This window comes from Dermacentor albipictus, chromosome 9, assembly GCF_038994185.2.
Source record: "Dermacentor albipictus isolate Rhodes 1998 colony chromosome 9, USDA_Dalb.pri_finalv2, whole genome shotgun sequence".
Taxonomy (NCBI): Eukaryota; Metazoa; Arthropoda; class Arachnida; order Ixodida; family Ixodidae; genus Dermacentor; species Dermacentor albipictus.
The window spans coordinates 59,470,524-59,491,532 of NC_091829.1; the positions used below are offsets into that span (position 1 = coordinate 59,470,524).

Genomic DNA, 21,009 nt, shown 5'->3' on the forward strand with positions numbered 1-21,009 from the left:
AAGAATGGTCTGTGTCACAGTCCTGGATTGACGAAATATTCACATAACAATAACCGAAACTTTCATTGCCGGATAAGTTGATGGTGCTGCTACACAAGTAGCTCTGTACAATCGACATGTCCAGAAAAACAGCTGTAATGAGGTTTATTGGCTGTGGAGGTAGAATGGCTAACACGGCGGTCAAGCAGCAGCAAAAGTCTCAGCACGAGCAGCAAACCCCGTGCCCAGGTGATGATGAGTGGCCAGCGTTCATCACTTCACTACAATTTTACATCCGTGAATGAAAAGGAGCCGTCCTATGAGCGGGTCATAGTACATCTTAAGGCACTGCACATGGACAATATCTCGTCCCCGGCAGTGCGTTTGAAGACAGCATGACTGGTTCGAAGACATAGTTCATGGGAGATGTGCACCCAATATGCAGTAAGGGCGTTCGTGCTTGGGAAGTAGTTTCAAAGAGAGACCAGCTGCGTTGGCAGGAACTGACAACCACACAAGCGCGCCAGGAAGGAAAGTGGGTGCATCAGTATTGGTGGGGCAACTGCTCTTCTGGTGTTCCTGGTTACATGAAGTTGAGGCCTGTGCGAGTTCACGGCATTCCTCAGCAGTGTCTCGCAGCAGCAGAAACGGATGCACACTCGGATGCATCAGGCCAGTATGGGAGAATTGTGTTGATAGCGTGTGACAGATGGTGGCCGTACTATAAGAAAAATAGCGAAAAACCAGTGGTGATCTGTATCGCAGTGTTGTATGCATAAGTGACAAAGGGTAGAACGAGGTCCCAATTTGTGTGGCCAGAGGCGACATATATTACAAGCACGTCGCCAAGCATATGGTTGAAGCGTTAAGTGAGCCCGTTGGTTAGAGGGCGACAGGCAGTAGTTGTCCGAGGAACAACACGGCATCGATCGAGGATGGCCTCAACGACATCGGACAAAAAGGCGCAGCCGTGATCACTAAGCAGCGCCTGGAGTGGACCATGGCGGAGAATAAAACTGCAAAGGAGGAACGACACAACATTGCGTGGTGTAGCTGCCGTTAGGGTGGCGGTGTCAGCGTATTGTGCAAGATCATCAATTGTGACGATGGCCCAGCAGTTACCAGCAGCTGTTAGGGGAAGTGGCCCATATAAATCAATGCTGACACGTTCTAATGGCTGTGCAGGGCAAGGTAGAGGCTGTGAAGCACTTGGCGACTGGGGGGCAGATTTGCGATGTTAGAAATCAGGTCAAGAGCGAACAAACTTTCAAACATAGTTGTACATCTCTCACCAGTAGTACTGCTGTCAAAGACGGTAAGTTTTGAACTCCCAAGTGACCACACTGCAGATCAGCCTGGAAGGATATGCAGATTTCGGAGAGCAGGCTTCGAGGTATTACCGATAACCACTGGCAGCCGTCTGAGAAATAATTACATTGGTGAAGTAGGTCACCGTGAATGGCAAAATGGTGAGCTTGACAACGCAGCATGTGAGTTGTCGGTCGTGTTGACGAATCGGAGAGAGTCTATTAAGGAGGCAATCCAGTGGTCCCTGCACTGCTCGGAAGTGATGGTTCCAATGTCAATGGACGAAATGGTAGATTGAGATGCTGAGGAACAGGGAATGTTGTCGGGCAAGGGAGAGCGTGACAGGGTGTCCGCATCAGAACGCTGGTGTCCATTTTGGTACACGACGTGGATGTTAAAGTCTTGTAGCCGAAGTGCCTGGCAAGCAAGGTGGCCTGAAGGATCTTTTGAAGAGAGCCAACAAAGTGCATGATGGTCTGTGACAACATCGAATGGGCGACCATACAAATAAGGACGGAACTTAGCAATGGCCCAGATGATGGCTAAACATTCTTTCTCAGTCCCACTGTAGTTGCCCTCAGCTTTTGTCAGTGTTCGACTTGCGTATGCAACGACAAATTCACCAAATGTAGGTTTACATTGCACAAGGACAGCGCTGAGGCCGACACCGCTGGAATTCATGTGCACTTTCATAGGGGCTGTGGGGTCATAATAGCGCAAAATTGGGGGGGGGGGGGGGGTAGGAGTAAGAAGATGGCGCAGACTCATGAAAGCGTCCTCGCACTTCGATGACCATGAGGAGAGAGTGCCATTGCTTCCGAGCAGCTTTGTCAGGGGTGATATGATGGTGGCAAAACTTCTAATGAACCACCTGAAGTAGCAAGAGAGTCCAACGAAACTACGTACTAGTTCTTTTATCGACGTTGGTTTACGGAATTCTGCAACGGCTGAAGTTTGGTCAGATCAGGGATGACGATGTCCTTGAATACGACATGACTGAGTATTGTAAGCTGTCTTGCTGAAAAGCAGCCCTTTCTTAAGTTCAGATGCAGGCCAGTATTCGTCAAGCGTGTCAGGACACATTTAAGCTGCTGAAGATGCGTGGTGAAGCCCGGACCAAACAGAACATCATCAAGATAGCACAGGCGTGTGTGCCACTTCAAGTCACGCAAAACTGTGTCCATCATGTGCTCAGATGTTGCAGGTGCATTACAAAGTTCAAAAGGCGTGTTCAATTCATATAAGCCATCAGGCATAACAAATGCTGTCTTCGGCTGGTCAACTTCTGCCACTGACACTTGCCAATATCCCTGAGGCAAATCTAATGAAGAAAAGAATTTTGCATCTTGCAGGCAGTCGGTGGCGTCATCTATGTGCGGTAAGGGATAACATCCTTGCAAGTGAATTTGTTGAGGTGTCGGTAGTCTATACAGAAGCGAACAGAGCCATCGTTTTTTGTAACAGGAGACACCCACACGAATCACCTGACAGCGAAAAATGTCGTCGACTTGCTCATTGATGACATGACGCTCAGAAGCAGATACGCCATATGGATGTTGTTGCAATAGCGGGTGGGAGGTGGTGCCAGTGGCATGCATAACTGTGGACGTGCAGTCCAAAGAAGTTTGTGTGACATCGAAAAAAGAACAAAATTCATTTAACACACATAGGAGCTGTGAATGCTAGACTGGTGTAAGATCATCAGCGATGGAGGTACCAAACACGTCTGCGGACAATTCTGTAGACATAGATAAAGCACGCAGGTTAGGGTGGCTGGCAGAGGCTGCATCATCCGATATGTCAATGACTTGCTTGTCTTCTATGGCTTCCACACTGCCTAGGCATTCTCCTCGAAGCAGTGTCACAGGATACGGAAGCGGGTTCGAAAAAAAGAGGTTGCTGCTGCCTTGCATAATGTCAACAGCAGCAAAAGGTAGCACAACAGCTTTTGGTTTAAGGAACAGGCCAGATGGAGAAAATAGTGCAACTGCGTCAGAGAAGCTACTGCAGCACACGGGCAGAAGCGCTGAGGCATTGGGGGAATGTTCATATCTTCCTTCACAAGCAGTTTACAGGGAATGGGCAGAATGTCGGCTAAGGTCACATTTACCAATGGTGATAATTCAACTTCAGCATGTGCACAATCAATGACAACGTTACGATGTGAAAGAAAGTCCCAACCGAGGACAACGTCATGAGAGCACGAAGAAATAACCATAAATTCAATGGTATACAGGACATCCTCAATAACCACACGCGCCGCACGCGCCGCCAGAGGGTGAACATGCTGAGCACCTGCTGGGCAAAGAGAGAACCCTAAAAGTGGCGTAACTTTCCGAAGTCACCGACAGAGTTTTGCATGTATAACAGAGATGGCGGCTTCAGTGTCCACAAGAGCTAATGCGCATACACCTTCAACACAAACTTCTATAAAATTTGATGAGCGACTGTGAGGACTTGTGTAGTCTGACGGCACCGCAGTCCTTGCCTCGTGGGCTGTGACAATCAGTTTTCCTCTTCTCAAGTTATATAACGAGGACACATCGGCAATAGTGCGCAGCGACGCGGAGAAGGTGAACGGCGGGTAACGGGCATTGGTCGAACAGCTAATGGGGCCGAAGACGAGTTCCAAGAGCTGCAAAATGGCTTTGGCACGCCTGTATCAGGGGATGTCATGAGTGATGCGGCACCAGTTGATCGAGCACGTCGACAAAAGTGGGTTATGTGACTGGTGCAGCCACAAACAAAGCATATTGGCCAATCATCGGACATACGCCACGAGTTTGCGACGGCAGGTACAGTCCAGGTCACATGGCACGGTGTACGTGCCGCTTGGTGAAACAACCGGACGGCGACATGGGGTACCACGTCAGCGTAACTGAGGGGCAGAGCTGCAGCTACAGGGGATGGTCGGGGCCTGGTGACGACTTCAGCATAACTGAGAGGCACCGCTGCAGGGATCTATTGGCAGTGAAGAGACAAGGCCCCGGCAATTTTTGTCTCAATCGCGTGGCAGAGCGAGGGCCCAAAATCTGGAGCAGGCTGTTGAATATGCCGTGGCTGAACGAAGGGCACTAAGGAAAGCTGGCAGGCAACTTCCTCACGCACAAATGCCTTTTATCAGTGAGCAGCACTGACTGGTCGGAAATGGCAGCCAATCCAGCCAAATGTTGGTCGTGCGAAGGTCTGCTACAAAGCGCAGATTCTTCGCAAGCTGCATGCTGAAAACGTCATCCACTATTCCTTTCATAACATTCTTGATTCGGTCTGACGCTGACATGGTCACATCACTCTCTTGCACAAATCTAGAATGTCTTTGATGTAGCTTGTGAATAATTCACCCAGCCGATGACATCGTTTCCACAAACGCTGCTGTGCACGCAACTTGCGAAACACGTCTTGGCTGTAGACGTGTAGACTACAGATGTGTCTTGGCCGTAGAGCTGTAAACACGTCTACGAAAAAGGTCTTAAATACAGACCATGTCTGGAAATCCCTTTCATGGTTCTTGTACCAGAGTCTGGCCACACCCATGAGGTAGAACATTACGTTGTTCATGTTTTGCGGCATCGTCCCATTTGTTGTGCATGCCTACCTCTCATACAAGAGCCAATCCTCCATGTTGTTCTCATCCGTGCCACTGAAAATAGCGGGGTCCCTCTGGCGGAGAACACGACCGACGGAGGAGGAGGCTCCTGCGGGGATGCGTCGTCGGGCATGGTAGACGGTAGCATGCGGGATCATAGTTCCAGCATGGTCATTTTCAAAATACCTAGCACCTTCCACCAATTGTGATGTGGTTCACTGGCTGTGGATTGAGAGCAGCTAATGCGGCAGTCAAGCTACAGCAAGAGTCCAAGCACGAGTGACGAACCCCATGTCGAGCGCTGGTTATGATGATTGGCGAGTGTTCGTCATCTTCCCCACACAGCCTATGAAAAATTGGTCAGTGACTGTGTTTGTATTCTTTTGGTATAAGGTGTGCCCCTAAAACGGTCACAAGCTACAAATAATAAAATAATTGGTTTCAACACAGCCATACAAAACAAGCTTCCAAAAATCAAGAATTTTACTATAAAGTTTGGGCAGCTATATAGTTATACATATAAGTGTACTTCGCCTTTACTCAATTCTTCCTTGTGGAGCCTGTAATGCAGTAAAAGTTCGCAGTTCCACCTGAAAGGCGAAGCACCAATTGCGATAGCAAATTAGTAGATAGCTGTACGAAATAAAGATAGTAGTTTTATCAGCCATATAAACTCGTAAACGTTTCGCTCACTAACTAAATTAACAATGATAGAATGCACGCCAGTGACTTCGACAGTGCTCATCGCCCAACGCAAGTGGACACTAATAAACAATTAAATATAAAAAGTATTCTTTGAGCTTGGTGGTACCGAATTGGAAGCTCTTGGCACTCCCCTGGTACACTCAAGAAACGCTCGAGTGATTGCCGAGAACATTAGCAGTGGTCGTAATTGTATTGACCCAGTTGAAACAGCTGATTCAGGCAAGTTGCGAGCAGCATTACGTGTCGCCAGATTTCAGACTAATTTGCAAATCTTCATTCTCAACTAAGAATGGCTTTTTAGGTCCGCTCCAAGAAAATATTTGTTACCTGATACGCTATCTTAAATGCATGGGGTCTTATGGGAAACTTGAGTAGAATTACAATTACTTAATTATAACCAATTTCGTTTTAACAATATCTGACTACTCTGAACCTCAAGTCCATCTACTTTATATGCATTTAAATAAATAAATGAAATAAATAAATGAAAGAAGAAAATAAAAAATTGGCGCACATTGACAGGCAGTTTCAAATAGAGGTTTATATATGTAACAAAGATAACGCAGAGAATACATATTAGCTGTTTACAGAGAGAGATAGAGGAGAAGCACCAACTGGCCCTCGGAAGGTAAATCACATTCCTGTGTTACCACAATGACGAGAGCGCCGGATCGACAAAAGCTACGTGTCTAGTTCCAATATATATATCATCATCATCATTTATTGTCCCTTAAGGACCCCTTTCAGGGTATTACATAGGGGGGGGGGGGGGGGGGCAAAAGCATCAAGAAAAACTATGGTCATTATTATACAATGGTTAACTCATTTGTACAACAGTAAACAAAACTTAGTATACATGCTAGTAGACGATGGGTAAGAAAAATTTTAAACAAAAGAAAGTAAGGTACGAACGACAGTAGAAATGGCAACACAAACGGCAATATAACAGTGCAGTAAAAAAAAAAAGTTAGATGTTAGGGTAACAGCATAGTAGTGGCAGGTTAAGGGTTTAAAAAACATGACAATAGGTGTCTAAATTTATCTGGATCACTTTCATTTACTATACTGTTGGGCAGCGCGTTCCAGAATTCAATAGCACTAGGTAACAAAGAGTTGTTGAAGGCATCACAGGAACCATGAAGACGTAGACTCAGGTTGTTAAAGAGACGCTTAGAAGAGCGGTTGGGCGGAAGTAAAAGAGTATTCCTGAGATGTGGGAAATTATAATAGAATATGTGGAAAAGAGAAACTCGTAAAATCTTCGTACGAAGTGTTAGGCTAGGGATACTGAGGGATGATTTAATGCCGCTTATACCTGTATGCCAGTCATAGTTTGAAGCGATAAAGCGTGTCGCGCGATTCTGCACTGCTTCAAGCGAGTTAATAAGATAATACTGGTGAGGGTTCCAAATTGCTGAGGCATACTCAAGTTTAGTCCGAAGGAACGTTTCACAGGCGAGCTTGCGCATGGGAACAGGAGACAGAAAAATCGACCTTTTGAGTAGGCCAAGTGATTTAGAACAGTCGTTTATAAGTTGAGTTATGCGTGCAGACCACGTAAGCTGATTAGTGATAGTAATGCCTAGATAACGGTAAGAGTCAACTTGAGTGAGGGCTGTGGAATTAAGAGAGTACTGGTGGTTAATGATTTCCCACTTGCGAGTTACACACACGTACTTGCACTTGGAAACATTGAGGGACGTTAGCCAAACAAAGCACCAATGTGCTATTTTGCATAGGTCTTCCTGGAGTATTAGTTGGTCGTTATGGGAGGATATGTGCCGATACAGGATGCAGTCATCAGCGAATAACTGAACTGATGAAAGAATGCTGTTAGGGAGGTCATTTATAAAAATTAGAAACAAAAGACGCCCGAGCACAGAGCCCTGTGGTACACCTCACAACACTGGACTACTTGAGGTTATCAATGACAGTGTGTTGTGAGCGGTTTGTGAGAAAACATTCAATCCAGGACAATACAAGTGGGTAGAGATCAAGACAAGCAAGTTTCGCGGTAAGACGTAGATGGGCGACACAATCAAACGCCTTTGCAAAATCAAGATAGATAACATCGGTTTGGAAACGGGAGTCAAGGTGGAAATGAAGGTCTGTGGTGAATTCGAACAGCTGTGTTTCACATGAGTGGCCTCGTCTAAATTCATGTTGATTAGAAAAGAAAAAAGAATGCTTGTCTAAATGAAATGCAATGCTGGAGTACAATATATGCTCTAGAATTTTACAAGGTACGCAAGTTACGGAAATAGGGCGGTAATTACATGGACTGGAACGACTACCAGATTTGTGCACAGGTACAACACTGCTAATTTTCCAATCATTCGGAATAGTGGAAGAGGCAATAGATTGAGTGAAAATCAACTTCAAGAAGCGGCTAGATTGCGATTTGGTGCCCTTTAAAGCTTTGGCCGTTATGCTGTCTGGGCCTGGCGCACTGGAAAACTTAAGGTTATCAATTAAATTGGAGATTCCTTGAGTAGTTACAATAACAGCCGGCATTTCTGAATAGTGAGTAGATGGCAACGTAGGAATATCAGTGGGAGGTTCATCAGTGAAAACCGAGCAAAAATAAGAGTTCATGACATTGGGATGCTAATTTACTGAAACAGGAGACCCATCCGAGTTGATTAATGCAATACTATTACATGAAGTATGTTTAAGTGATAATGAGTTCCAGAATTTGCGAGGGTTGTCACGCAGAATGCTCAGCAGGTCCTGGTGGAAATATTTGTGTTTAGATTGTCTCAGCAAACTTGCGTATTCCCGCAATACCGTGGAGTATTTTTCCCATTTTGGCGGATTGTTGCGTCGTTTGAGTTCACGGAAAATGCGATTTTTTTTTCCTAATTGTTTAAGGTTGTTCGAATACCAAGGTCCTGGACAAATGCTTTCACATTTTGGAAACTACAATTGAACAATTTCTCTTTTCATTCCAAGTGTTGTTGCACTTGAAGTCGCCTGTACTCCTTTTTGTTTTGCTGCATCAGTTAGCCTGCATTATTTCAATTCATTCTTGATGTAACATCTTTGACTTATGTATGTCTATGACTCCCCCCCCTTATGTAATACCCTGTAAAGGGTCCTTAAGGGTCCAATAAATGATGATGATGATGAATACGTATAAGAGGAAGATGAGCATCAAGAAGGGACAAAAGTTTATGTTTATAAAGTAACCAGTTTTGCTCAACTGTTCTGAAAGGAGCTGATTGTGAATTTCTGCAAAGTTTGCTTTATTGTAATCTCGGATGTATTTAGCAGACGGCTGTCGGGTAGGAAGTTCTATAGCTATGTACTGTTCTATATATATATATATATAAGAAATGCAGTTTTTTAACCACTATGCAAAGGACGCGACCGAGTTCCTGGCGGCGCGAAGCGGACGAATGACATGCGTCCTTGATGACGTCACAACGAACTACCGACGAATCGCAACCTCACGGAGCGATAAAAAAAAAAAAAAAAACGTTCGAACTGCGTGGATCGCTTCGCAACGGCGATTGCTCTCCGACGCTGCTCAAAATGCGGGGCGTAGGAAGCGGTCCGAGCTTGCACGACAGTCACCAATGAGATTATTTTCGCGCACAATGAATTGGGGCAAACGGTGAAGTGTACGGGACCATGTGGATCCGGAATTTCTTGAAGTCTGGGCAAGTTTCAGTACATAAGACACAAATGTCGCAGCAAGCACTGAAATATAACGGGTCCCATGGCCAGCTTGAACGGAAGATCGAACCAGCTTTTTTTGTGTGTGTTCCAATCAGAAGTAAGATGCAGCAACGACGGACGGCAGACGAACGGTAGTGTTTCTACAGACGACCCTGGCCGAACCGTACGGATAAGGTAGCCCAGAACAACGAAGAGGAATGTACGGAAAACTACCGCCTGGCGGTAGCTCCAAACTACGCCACAGCTACCATACCTGTCTCGTGATGGTGAACTCGTCGTAATGTTCATAGCCGACGGGCTTCTGACGTGGGTCGCGGTTGTCGAACGTGATTGAAACCGTCGCCTTGGTGATGCCCGCCTGGCCGTTCTTGTATACAAGGTCCTGCAAGTTGACGGCACGCACCTGCGACAGGTTGCTGATGCCCAGCACGAAACATATTGAGTCGAGGATATTGCTTTTGCCACTGCCGTTGAGGCCTGTGATCGCATTGAAGAGTGGGTCGAACCCCTTGATGTCGACCCGCTGTCCGTACGACTTGAAGCCGTCGATGGTTATACTCTTTATGTGCATCGCGGTATATCAGTGTTTAACGCGTCCACGGGCACAATTCAAACGTTCCAGGAACGACGCGAGCGCGAGAACCACGGCGAGAACTCACGCGCTGTCGTAACCGCCATATTCCGCGCACTTTTGAACGAGCCGCAAGACACCATCCCGCAAAATCTGGCGCCAGATTCGTTGCGCCTTTTGTTAAGATTTCTTCGGGCGACCAGTTATTACATAGCGCTGCAATCTAGCTATTAATTTTTGTTGTTTTTTTATGTTTATACTATAGCATGTAAACAAATGCATGTCCAACAATATGACAAAATATTTGAAAATGTCATACAAGTTTAATAGGCTGCCAAATTTTCGTTAGCAGCGTCTTAGGTAGTAGCGTCTTTTTTTTTTTGTGCTATCCACAAAGCGTCCAATCCACAGCCAACATGAGTCAATTAAATATGGCGTCAAACTCATTGACGCGCGCTGGCTGCTCCGCATGCCCGTAGTTTCGGCAGCTTTCTCAGTGCCTTCAGCGCGGTGCGGGGTTCCATCGTAGACAGATAGCGCCCAAGGTGAAGCGACCACGCAACGGAGCCGCGGACCGGCGCCGCCGGGTCCGGTCGGGCGCGGGCGGGCGGCCATGTTCCAGTCGAAGGTTAGTCCTAGTCCGACTCGGAGCAGCATCAAGGAGGCCAACGACCACCTGCAGCTGCTTCACGTCAAGGTGGCCGAACTCGAGCGCACCGTGCAAGAGCAGGCCGAGGCCCTCATCAAGAAGGACGAGGCAATGCAGATGCGCATCCGTGACGTCGGCGACGCCAAGGACGCGCGCATAGCCGAGCTAGAAGTGCAACTGGCGACCGCCGAAGAGAGGCTACGCAAGCACGAAGAGCTGCTCCGCGAACGCGACATGCAGCTAGAGCTGCTGTCGCACCGCTACGCGCTCGTCGACGAAGTGGCCGCGTACACGCCCGTCGTGGAGAAGCTGCTGGCGGCCATGCGCAGGCTGCCTGCGAAAACGCCAAGCCGGCAAGCGCCGCGATCGCGAGCGAACTCGAGGGGAAACTTGACTGCCGCCTCGTCGGTGGCGACGCGCAAGAGTTCGACGCCCGGGACGCCCAACCACGACGGCGTCGGCGGCAACAGCGTACTCGTGGATGGCCACGCGCTGTCTGAACTGCGCATCGGTCGCAGTTTCAGCATCAACAGTAACTTTTCCGCATCTGACGACGAAGCCGACGTGGTTGGCGCCATGCTGTGACGAAGGACGGGTCAAGCGCGGGCGCGCTTGTTGTCGTCTGCTACGGGGGAGGAACTTAGCTTCGCGCGTGCTTCGTCTTCTTCGAGGTAGTGTCGAGTTCAGACATGATAGTTTGTTGAGAAAGAGTCGGTTTGAGCGCTTCTGGGGCGCTCTTCTTCGGGAGCGCCGATTTTAGCCTAATACATTGCGCCTGTTTCGAAACTCGGGGAAACCTGAGCGCGACTATGCCTTTATCAATGCTTTAAAGGGAAGCTGAAGAGTCTGTCGAATTCAATAAGACGCTCATATACGGATGCGGGAACCTTATAAACCATGTAGGTCAAATTTTGGTGTTTTTTTTTTTCAAATAGGAGCGACGTAATCGTCGGTTGAAATTGCGCTGTAGCTCCGCCCCCCGTCGAATGCCGCGCGCTGCTGCCGACGCTGACGATGCGAGCGGAGACCGGAAACCGCGGTGTTGTGACGTCAACTTTAGTGTTTTGCTCCTTCGCAGCCTGCGCGACCGTGGCTGACCGTGCTTGTTTCTGCGTGCGTGCCGTCGTAATCTGCTTCGATCGACCCTGCATTTCTTTGTTGGTGCGTCTGTGTGTACGTAGAGTGGTGGTCAACGTGCGCAGCATCAACTGATGTGGTGGGCAGATCATGCCGTCTTTCTGTGCAGCCTACGGTTGCACGAACACCAGCGGCCGCGACGATGTTGTCTTCCATTGCTTCCCACAAGACAAGAAGCTTTTAAGGAAGTGGGAGGCTGCTGTAAAGCGAAAGAATTTCAAGCCCTCAAGAACAACACTGCTGTGCTCCAACCACTCCCGTAACGACGATTATCACCAGAATTTCCACTAGCAGGCTTTCTAAACGCAGCGCGAAAAGATCGGAGCAACGAAAACAAAGACGGCACGAGTGCGGACTGACTGATGATAACTGGTGTTGGAAGGCCTTATGAATACACGAACTCGCCCAAACCTGGATTTTGATTTACTGCGAGCTCCTTCGTGTTAGCACGCTGAACGGAAGGTGCATGTTTATTTCCCGCCCTCGACGCAGGTTTCGTCGCAAAGCGCCGCGAATTTTCTATTTGCACGTGTGTTGTAAAACAGCCTGCATGCAGCTATAGCATAACGCAGTGCAAATGTAGAGCTTGCATGTGCTGGAAAGCCGGCGCACGCCAGGACGCTACGCTCCCCCCGTCTCTCGCGCACAGCGAGAAACCGACCGTCTCACGTAGCCGACGGAATTCGCCGCCTTTACGACTTCGGTTACGAGTAGTGTGCGGATGGCGCACAGATGAAGGTCACTACACGTACTGCATGAACCGGGAAGCTTTTCACGCGTTTGAACCGCCTTTGTAGGTTGCCGACAGCTTTGGACAGCGCACAAATGCCGACGATCGCATCCCCGCTTACGTTCCACGAGGAGGCATGCAGGAACACAACACTGCAGTTGTTTGACCGGAAACGAGCTCACTAGATCGGCGAAAGATCGGCGAGATCACTAGATCGCTTTGCAAAAAACAAATTCACCAAAGAGCATTTCCAACGCGCGGAGATCCCAAGACTTCGCTTTCGTTCTCGTCGAAAGCACTGCTCGCACCAGCATCGTTTGCTTCTTCGAGAGGCCGGATCTTTGCAGTTGGCTCGTACATGTAGGGAGCAACGCCGAACTCTTCAGAAAAACGCAGTCTCTCTAAATTTTCTATTACCTCTTAATTTTCCATTACGGCACCAAACTACCTGGCACCGCGCTTCATGTGGAGCGGCAGCGGTCGGTCGCTAAAGTTGACGTCACGGGTCGCCCAACCAATCACAGGCGGAAACGAGACGCGCGAGCTGGGCGTGTCCACTGCTGCACTTTTCGTCGAATTAAAATATATTTGCGCTTTCTTTCGCTCAATTTCGATACGATATTCGAATTCGGAGGGTTGAAAACCATAATGTACACATGTTCACTCATTTTTTCTGGAAAACCTTTCAGCTTCCCTTTAACATAAGGTAGGGAAGGGGGTTGAGGTATGACGATGATGGAATGGGGTACGGGAAATGATGTTCTAAGGAGTAATATAAGCACGGCAGAACTTGTGGCCCGAATGCGCGCAGCAAACAAATGTCTGCTGTGAATACCATTGCCTGCTTCTAAAGCAATGCTGCCTTAAAAGCTTGTGAAACAGCTTCCTGCAGTGTAGCCAATTTTATGCTTCCGCGCGCTTGCTGTTATTCGATTTGTTCGCAATATATTTACTACTATTAGGAGCACATAAGCATCGAATATGACCAGAAATACAAGGAAGTGTACTTGCCGGAATGCTGCGAAGACAGCTGCTGCAGAATGATTGCGCAAGAAGCAGCGATTCGGCCTCTCAATGCTTAGTCACTTTGGCTGAGCATGCTCTTTTTTTTATTGCGGGAGTGTAACTTCATTTTTTATGAGATCCCTTTCGCAACATGGCGTTCATCCTGAAGAAGGGCTTCAGCATCGAATGTGACTGCAGTCTTGTGCAACCGACCGTTCTACAAGGGCCTTGTGGAAACATTCCAACGGTGATAACTTGACGATATTGTCTTGTTGTATGTGCAATGCAAGCTACTGCAACTTCAGCATCGTGGTTGTCTTCTCCACCACTTTTGTGTCTCATGGCTGTGCTGTTCTCTTGTACCTAATAGGAATCTCAACTTGTTCTCCTTAGCCCAAGATAGTGGCACACGTAGTGCATCCCCTCTGTGCTTCAAAGTCCCAACCCTTAATTTATTTGCCTAACTTATAATTTTGTTAATATATATTTCAAATGTTTGACACTTTTTGTCATATGCAGGTGTTACCAGTTACACAGTATTATTCAGTAAGTCACACTTGTAGTACCTCCACAAATGCATGTATGCTGTGTGTGTTGTGCGTATGAAGAATGTTGGTCTGGTACTGTAACTTTTTTTTTTCTTCTGGTCTTTTAGAGTTAAAGCAAGCCTTAGCACGAGCTTCCAGCTGACAAATATGTAGATAATTACAAAAATGCACTTCAGCGACTATGGTAGTGGAAAGCTAGGCTATGCTTTCTGCACTCACTGCAATTCTAAAGTATCTATGAATGTTGCTTCAATGAAAAAGTCCACTATAAATGTACATTTTATGGCCTATAAGATCGTTCACATTGACAATGCCACCTTTAAGAATTGGCGATGCTTGCGAGTGCACTAGTATGCTTTTAAAGGCTGCAAATACAATTTGTGGCTGCAGTATACCATTTCGATTGGTACGATATTTACGAAATGTTCACGAATCTAGAGCTCTCTGCAATGATGTCTGTCAAAGAGCAGTCAATGTAAAACTTTGCAATGGAAAATGCCACACGTGCAAGAAGAAAATTCTTAAAGCTGACCTGTCTCATGTGCTGCACAATTTCATAACTTCTGCTGATTTCTCCCCAATGTAAACATTTCTACTGTTGCCCATGCATTGAAAGTCTTTTGGACATTTTATTTAATCGTGCCACTTGTATTAACGCGCTGGACACTGCTGGTGGCATGTGTACTTCCTCAAGGTAAATTGACCATTATTCACAGCCACCAGTGCCAAAAAAAGGAAATGTAGTGCATTACCTGTTGTAAGAGCATGTAGCCTGCAGCAAAAATGAGTGATTCACCTGGAAAGAAAGCACCAAAGGTGAGAGAGGGACTCAAACTGGCACTACGCTGAACAAACAGTTGTAATGAAGAACACATATGCAAGTACTCAAACTTAGTTCCTTTCTTTAAAACTGATGGTAGCGCTAAAAAGGAACAGACACACGATAAAAAGACGACACGACGACGAAGAAACTTCGTCGTGTCGTCTTTTCATCGTGTGTCCGTTCCTTTTTAGCGCTACCATCAGTTTTAAAGAATGCATCACCGACTAGCCCAGCACCAAGTTTTTATTGAAGTTAGTTCCTTTCGATTCAGTGCATCTGCATACCCACCATCTCATCCGAGTTTTTCGTATAGTGTACAAATTTAGGCTCATCTTACAGTTTTACAAATGTGTCATATTTTACGGAAAATAAGCTCTGTTTGTGGAAGAGTTTATCTCATTGGTTTCTGAACCTTCCATTGGACATCATCTGATGGTGAAAGGAAGCCTCCAAAAGTGCTCCTATGTGCTTGCTTCAAGCAAGTTTATGTAGGTAAGTTCCACAAACAGGCAAAGTAGGCAATAGCAATGTCACTGAAAAAGTAATTACCATCTAAAAACAATATGCTGCTTGTCAGTCTCTGCAGCTCCAAGTTAGCTGCTGTTTCTGGGCTGTGTTAATGGTAAATAATGTATAATAATTAGTGTTAATGTAACCCACAAAAGGTGTATGCTCAGAGCAAACTTGAGAATAAGTGCCTAATCTGCCCTCCCCACCTCTTTGTGGTGTGCACAGGATGTTTACTAACTTTAAGGTTTCCAGGTTGGCATGTATGCATGTGCATTTTATTTATAGCAAAGTAAGCTTTCTTCATTAAAAGCTTGTTAGTTTTGAGGGATGGCTCTTTCTTTTAGTTGCTTTCTTTATGACATGAATGTTTACCTGCTCGCAAAATTTCAGTTCTTTACGGAGTTCGTGGTGTGAGACACCATCAGTAGAGAGTGCCATAATGACTTCAAAGTTCAGACATGATCAAATTGTCTCTGTGTGCACGCAATATTTGGCTGTCACCATTTAAGAGCTTTACCTTGTTATATGCATACTACTGCACCGAGTTAACATAGTACTAAAATAATATTGGAATGGGAGTGCTAAAGGCAATTCTGAAAATCTTGTGATGAATTAAAATGCAGTAAATATCTTGCTGTTCCACAGTTCTTGATGGAACACGTTCAAAAGTGTGCATTAAGATTGCATCTGTGCCGAGGTGTTTTGTAATGTGAGCTAAATATAGCACAAGTGCGTTCTTACATGTGCTCATTTGAACTAAGACCAGGTGTACCAGGTGTTGCTAGAAACTCTTGTGATCATCTCAGAATCGCTTGTACGGGAAAACCTATTTGTGCATGTCAGGAGAAATGAATATTTAATGCCATTAGTTCTGTCAGTGAGTGACATTATGTTTCATTCCATTTCAGTGGCAAAGTTCCTGCGTCAAATATTGGCGTTGGAGAGTTATAGGCCAGATTTTAGTTCATTCAGTCTGAGAACATGAACCCGTTAAAATATAGTACAGTAGTTTACCGCACATTGACCATGATGCAAGCCCTTGAGATTTAGTACGGCCCATCACAGTCAGGAAAAGGGGCTGTCGGTGGATTATCATCTACACATGGCAGTTCTTCTGTTGCTTGTTCTAAGTTTTGGCTCTCTGCTGTACCATAATTGCAGTGTAGCTTTCTTGAAGCTTAGTCACTGGTTTTCGCTTCCCTTCACGAAAATGCAAGTAACTATTGCGAGAATGTGAACATCCCACTTTCAAGAAGTGCTGACTCACACAAAAAAAAATTGTTTCTTCATGATTTCACCCCTGACATGTTGGTGACATCATCCAGGGCATTGCAGTGTAGCCAACCATGAATGGTATGAAACATAATAAGGTAATCAGATGCAAAGTTGACCCATCCTTTATGTTCTTCAGGCTGTCAGTCGCAGCCCTGATAACCTCGGTACTGACTGCATGTCATTCGGTTCCAGGGTTGCCAGATTTAGCAATCTCGCACCCAAGTGGCTTCTGTTGGCACCTTTTAGCTATGGCAGTTCCTTCTCTATTTCTTGGCTACATTTAAGACCAACATACAACATTAAATGTCACAGTAGTATATACCCTAACAATTGGGCATAGGATTTTGCATAAACTGTCATGTTTGATACTTCAGTAGTAGCGTGCATTCAGCTACAAACCATAATTGTGTCTTCCGTGATGTTTAAACATAATGCCGAGTTGCTATTTGAACCTGTGTCTCTTAACTATGTTGATCAGCAGGGCCTATGGGTTGCTTTGGCAACCAATTAGGCAGTGTTTGGCTTCTTGACTGTTTTTTTTACCTGTGGCCTACATTGGTTATCTTCTTAGTGCTTTTGAAATCTGGTATCTGGGGCACATGTGCATGGTGGCCAGTCACTCACATTTGTATATTGACACAATGATGTGCAAGTGACACAATGACGTAAGACGTCTTCAATCTACGTTACAATATTGTCTGTGCAGCTGTCCCGCGAATAGCCAGTACTTCTGTCATGGATGGTTTCTGAAAGTTTTAACAGAAGTCAACTGTACTTGTGTGTACTTGATTTTAAAGGTTGCGCAGCCCACTAGATAAAAGTAGCCATGCATAAGATGTTTTTGGCTCATGCGAGCTTTTAAAACTGTTTAGCGTTATGCCGGCTTCCGTGACATCTCTAATGTGCACAAGGGGCAGACAAGAATTATGTGCCACACTGCATCAGCAAATGTGCTAGCAGACACATTTGGTGTGGCATTGTTAGCGGTGGCAGAAGACTGATGTGTCGCATGCATGGTTCATTGTCGTTTTTCGAGTGAGCACAGCTCATTCACAATGCTTATCACTGAACAAATTAAATGGCCTGGCTATTGGGATAATAGGCATAAATAAATAAAAAGCACCCAAGATGCTGATGTCAGGGATTGTTCAACATAAAAATAAGGGAGTACTAGTTGCACTTAGGTGAAATTCAATATATATATTTTTTGTTGCTTTGTTTCCTTCTGCGCGTGAAAACTTCTTGAGGCAGCTCATTGATATGCAGCTCTTCTGACCACTGTACAAAGATTGCTGTTTTCAGCCAAACCTGTTCATACAACTTTCTTGGTGTCAAGCTTTCTGCACAAAGTCGTCTAGTCTCGAAGCCGTAGCAAGATATGTTGCGTGTCTTGCATCGCTTTGTGTTGTATGCTCCCTTCAGTGCCCAAACGCATGATACAACAATTGAAATGGCCTTTGCTTTCTTTTGACATTTCTTGTGAGCGTCATGTGAGTTAGTGTGTCAAGAGATGTATGTGATATGGCTCTGGGTATGCCCGGTGTTTGGATTGAGGATTACCTATGCTCTGATTACATTGCAAGAACATATGGTATGATCTCTGTCGAGTGTGCTCATACCTCTTTTGAGAGTAATAATAAAGGTGTAACAAAGGTACTGGTTGAAACTATAACTTCCTGGTCAGTTTTGTTTCCACACCTAGCGTGCAAGACGAGTTTGTGATCTTGGCTTCTTCTTGAGTAGCAACTGATGTGTACGCCGTATTTCCTGCGACGGAAACAAGCTCGTGCATGTCATGCTGTACTTTTGACAAGATTGGCATATGTATCAGGATGGCTGCAATCGGTTGTGGTGTTCCCATGAGAACTGCAGGTTTGTCAGGAATGTGCGATGACGCAATATTCATTCAGTCATTCATTCAATCATCTATTTTATTTTCCTTCGTCAACGAAGATGGGACAGGACTAAAAGCCTAAATAAGTTATTATAGAGAATATAAGTCGACCACGTCATTCAATTCGATAATAGCTGACTGTGCTTATCCAACACCACTATAGGCCCGCAGACATGCAGTCATAGCGTCGCACAAGTGTGATGGTCGACGTATCCCCATTATCAAGCGTAATGGCATTGCAAAAGAAATGATATGCGATAACTCTCCTTGCTATTTAACCATCGTCCTGGTTAGATTTACGAGTTATTTGCCACGGCGCCTCTGAGTGGGTATGGTGTTGCAGTGCCAAGCGTGAGGTCCCCAGTTCGACTCCTGGCTGCGGTGGCCACATTTAGATGGGGACGAAATGCAAGATTGCTCATGCACGTCGAAGAACCTCAGATGCTTGGAATTAATCTGGAGCCTGCCACTACGGGCACAGTGAGTCCCTGTGCAGTTTCCTGTCGTGAAACCACGCACTTTAGAAATTTAGGAAATATCATTCCATTTTGCTGATAACAGCAGTTAAGAGTTGGGAATTAAATGGGCTGCACAGTTCCTCATGACGCTTACATAACCGCCTCCATCGCCCTGGACTTCATCTTCACTGCATCAAGACAGGCTGTGTAGCGAAAACGAATTGAAGCTAGGGCGGGAACGCAAACGTACTCTCAGTGTGAGCAGCAGTTATGAGCAAAAAAATTTGCCAGACGCACTCCAGACTGCTTATGTGTGGGAATGTGAAAGCATTATACTGTTTTTAGACCTGGGAACGTCATGAACGCACTCATTTTATACACCTGTGACATGGCACCACCTCCTCCCCACTGGCTGCGCCATCACAGGCCCAATGAGGCATGCACTAGGCCACACATTTAGTCAGCCAGATGGCTGCAACATGACATGTGCAATGACACACGCATTATGCATACCTTTAGTCAGCCAGAACCGTGGAGCCGGCCTCCATCCCATGACTACAACTGGTGAGTGTTTTATCAGGTGGCTTGCTACAGTAATAAATACCATGAAAGAAAAAAAAACGAGAAAAGCCGCCCTGGTGTCGGGGAAGCGTGCTCGTCTCGCACCCCGGACGCATCGGCCGAAATGCACCAAATTTTCTTTCAATTTCGTTAACTGACTCATCGTCGATCTGAGCATTTTTTTACATATTTTTACTCCTTGAGCTGTCAGCCATTCTTGGTATCAACTTCGGCAACGCCGAATGAGATGGATTTTCACTCAATGAGGCATATAATGCTTTCGCAATTATATGTTGGGAAAGTAGTGGCAAGCACTTTTCTTTTTTCTTTTCTGTCCTTCCACGTCATTTTGTCCAGCTTTGTCCATGCGATGTCCTGTGACGCCATTTCTAAAAAAAAAAATGATTTAGGATTGTTTGATTTCTTAACCAATATAGGTTACCACAGTAATGACGGCCGCACTTGAGTAGTGACAAACATTTCGGCAGATACCATCTCATGATGACTGTCTATGGCAATGCGATTAGCATTCAAGCACTGCACCGACACAACTGGTTGCTGAAAACACGTTTATGAATATCCGTCTAAGGGCCGCACTTTTTTTTTGCTAGAATCTCGGCTGGGTGCGGCCCTTACATAAATCGGGCCGATGACGGTCCGCTAAATGTTCATACCGTTCCCGCAACTGTAGCAGAGCGTAAGATATGCGCAGATGACAACGCTGCAGTAAACGACCTCACATGCCGGCCCATCGACCGTGACCAGCGTTGACTGTTGTTGACCCAAACAGTGCCCCCTTCTCCAGAGGCGAAATGTCACCGATCTGACCGGAAACGCTGCAAACACAGCCGAGACGACGCGCCACACAGTGGCGTGGTGGCGCCGGCGCGAATGACGTCAGCGGCGTCGACGGCAAAGCAGCTAGCGTCATCTAGCGGTAACGGAACTAACCTCGCTTTCCGGCGGCCCATTTTGTGTTTCTTTTTCCAAAATTTTGCCCTCCAAAGTTGGGATGCGGCCCTTACACGAGTACATACGGTATTTAAAAATTTGTGGCTGTCATTCTGAGGCGCGTCGGTTTCGGGCCACGTTGCCGCGGCACTCGCTTGCCAATGTCGGCCATTGGCACGACGGCATGACAACGACTGTATGACGACAACGCGCAGTCACGACAATACAATGAAGAAGTTCTTTAGGGAATGCATGACGAAAGCGTCGAAGGCGGTATGACGATGATGACTTGACGGCGACTTTATCACGAAGACTGACGATGAAGGGGTCACGACGACAGCACGACTACGGTATGATAACACTGTGATCACGATGGCGTGTGGACCACAGCATGACGAGTCTGATGACGAAGTCAGAATGACGGTGATTGAACTACCACGACGGTACGGCAACGAATGCACGACGGTGGTAGCAATAACGGCGATGGCGGGACGAGAATCATTTAAAATTATGGGGTTTCACGCGCCAAAACCACTTTCTGATCACGAGGCACGCCGTAGTGGAGGACTCCGGAAATTTCGACCACCTGGGGTTCTTTAACGAGCACCTAAATCTAAGTACACGGGTGTTTTCGCATT

General features: G+C 46.2%; 1 protein-coding gene across 2 annotated transcripts in view; it reads right to left on the reverse strand.

Annotated features, from left to right (window-relative positions):
• LOC135921396 (structural maintenance of chromosomes protein 2-like) overlaps window positions 1-19,435 on the reverse strand; it is a 78,072-nt gene extending 58,637 nt beyond the window's left edge. The window contains exons 1-2 of one of the 2 annotated variants that reach the window (XM_070526005.1): window positions 19,373-19,435; window positions 14,652-14,695 (exon numbers count right to left, since the gene is read on the reverse strand). In XM_070526005.1, coding sequence (XP_070382106.1) covers window positions 14,652-14,695; window positions 19,373-19,412 — 84 coding nt within the window. In that variant the 5' untranslated portion in view covers window positions 19,413-19,435. Of the gene's footprint in view, window positions 1-9,512; window positions 9,974-14,651; window positions 14,696-19,372 lie in introns of those variants that run through there. The other variant, XM_070526004.1, reaches the window with a different exon arrangement.
• Between the last annotated feature and the right edge of the window lie 1,574 nt (window positions 19,436-21,009).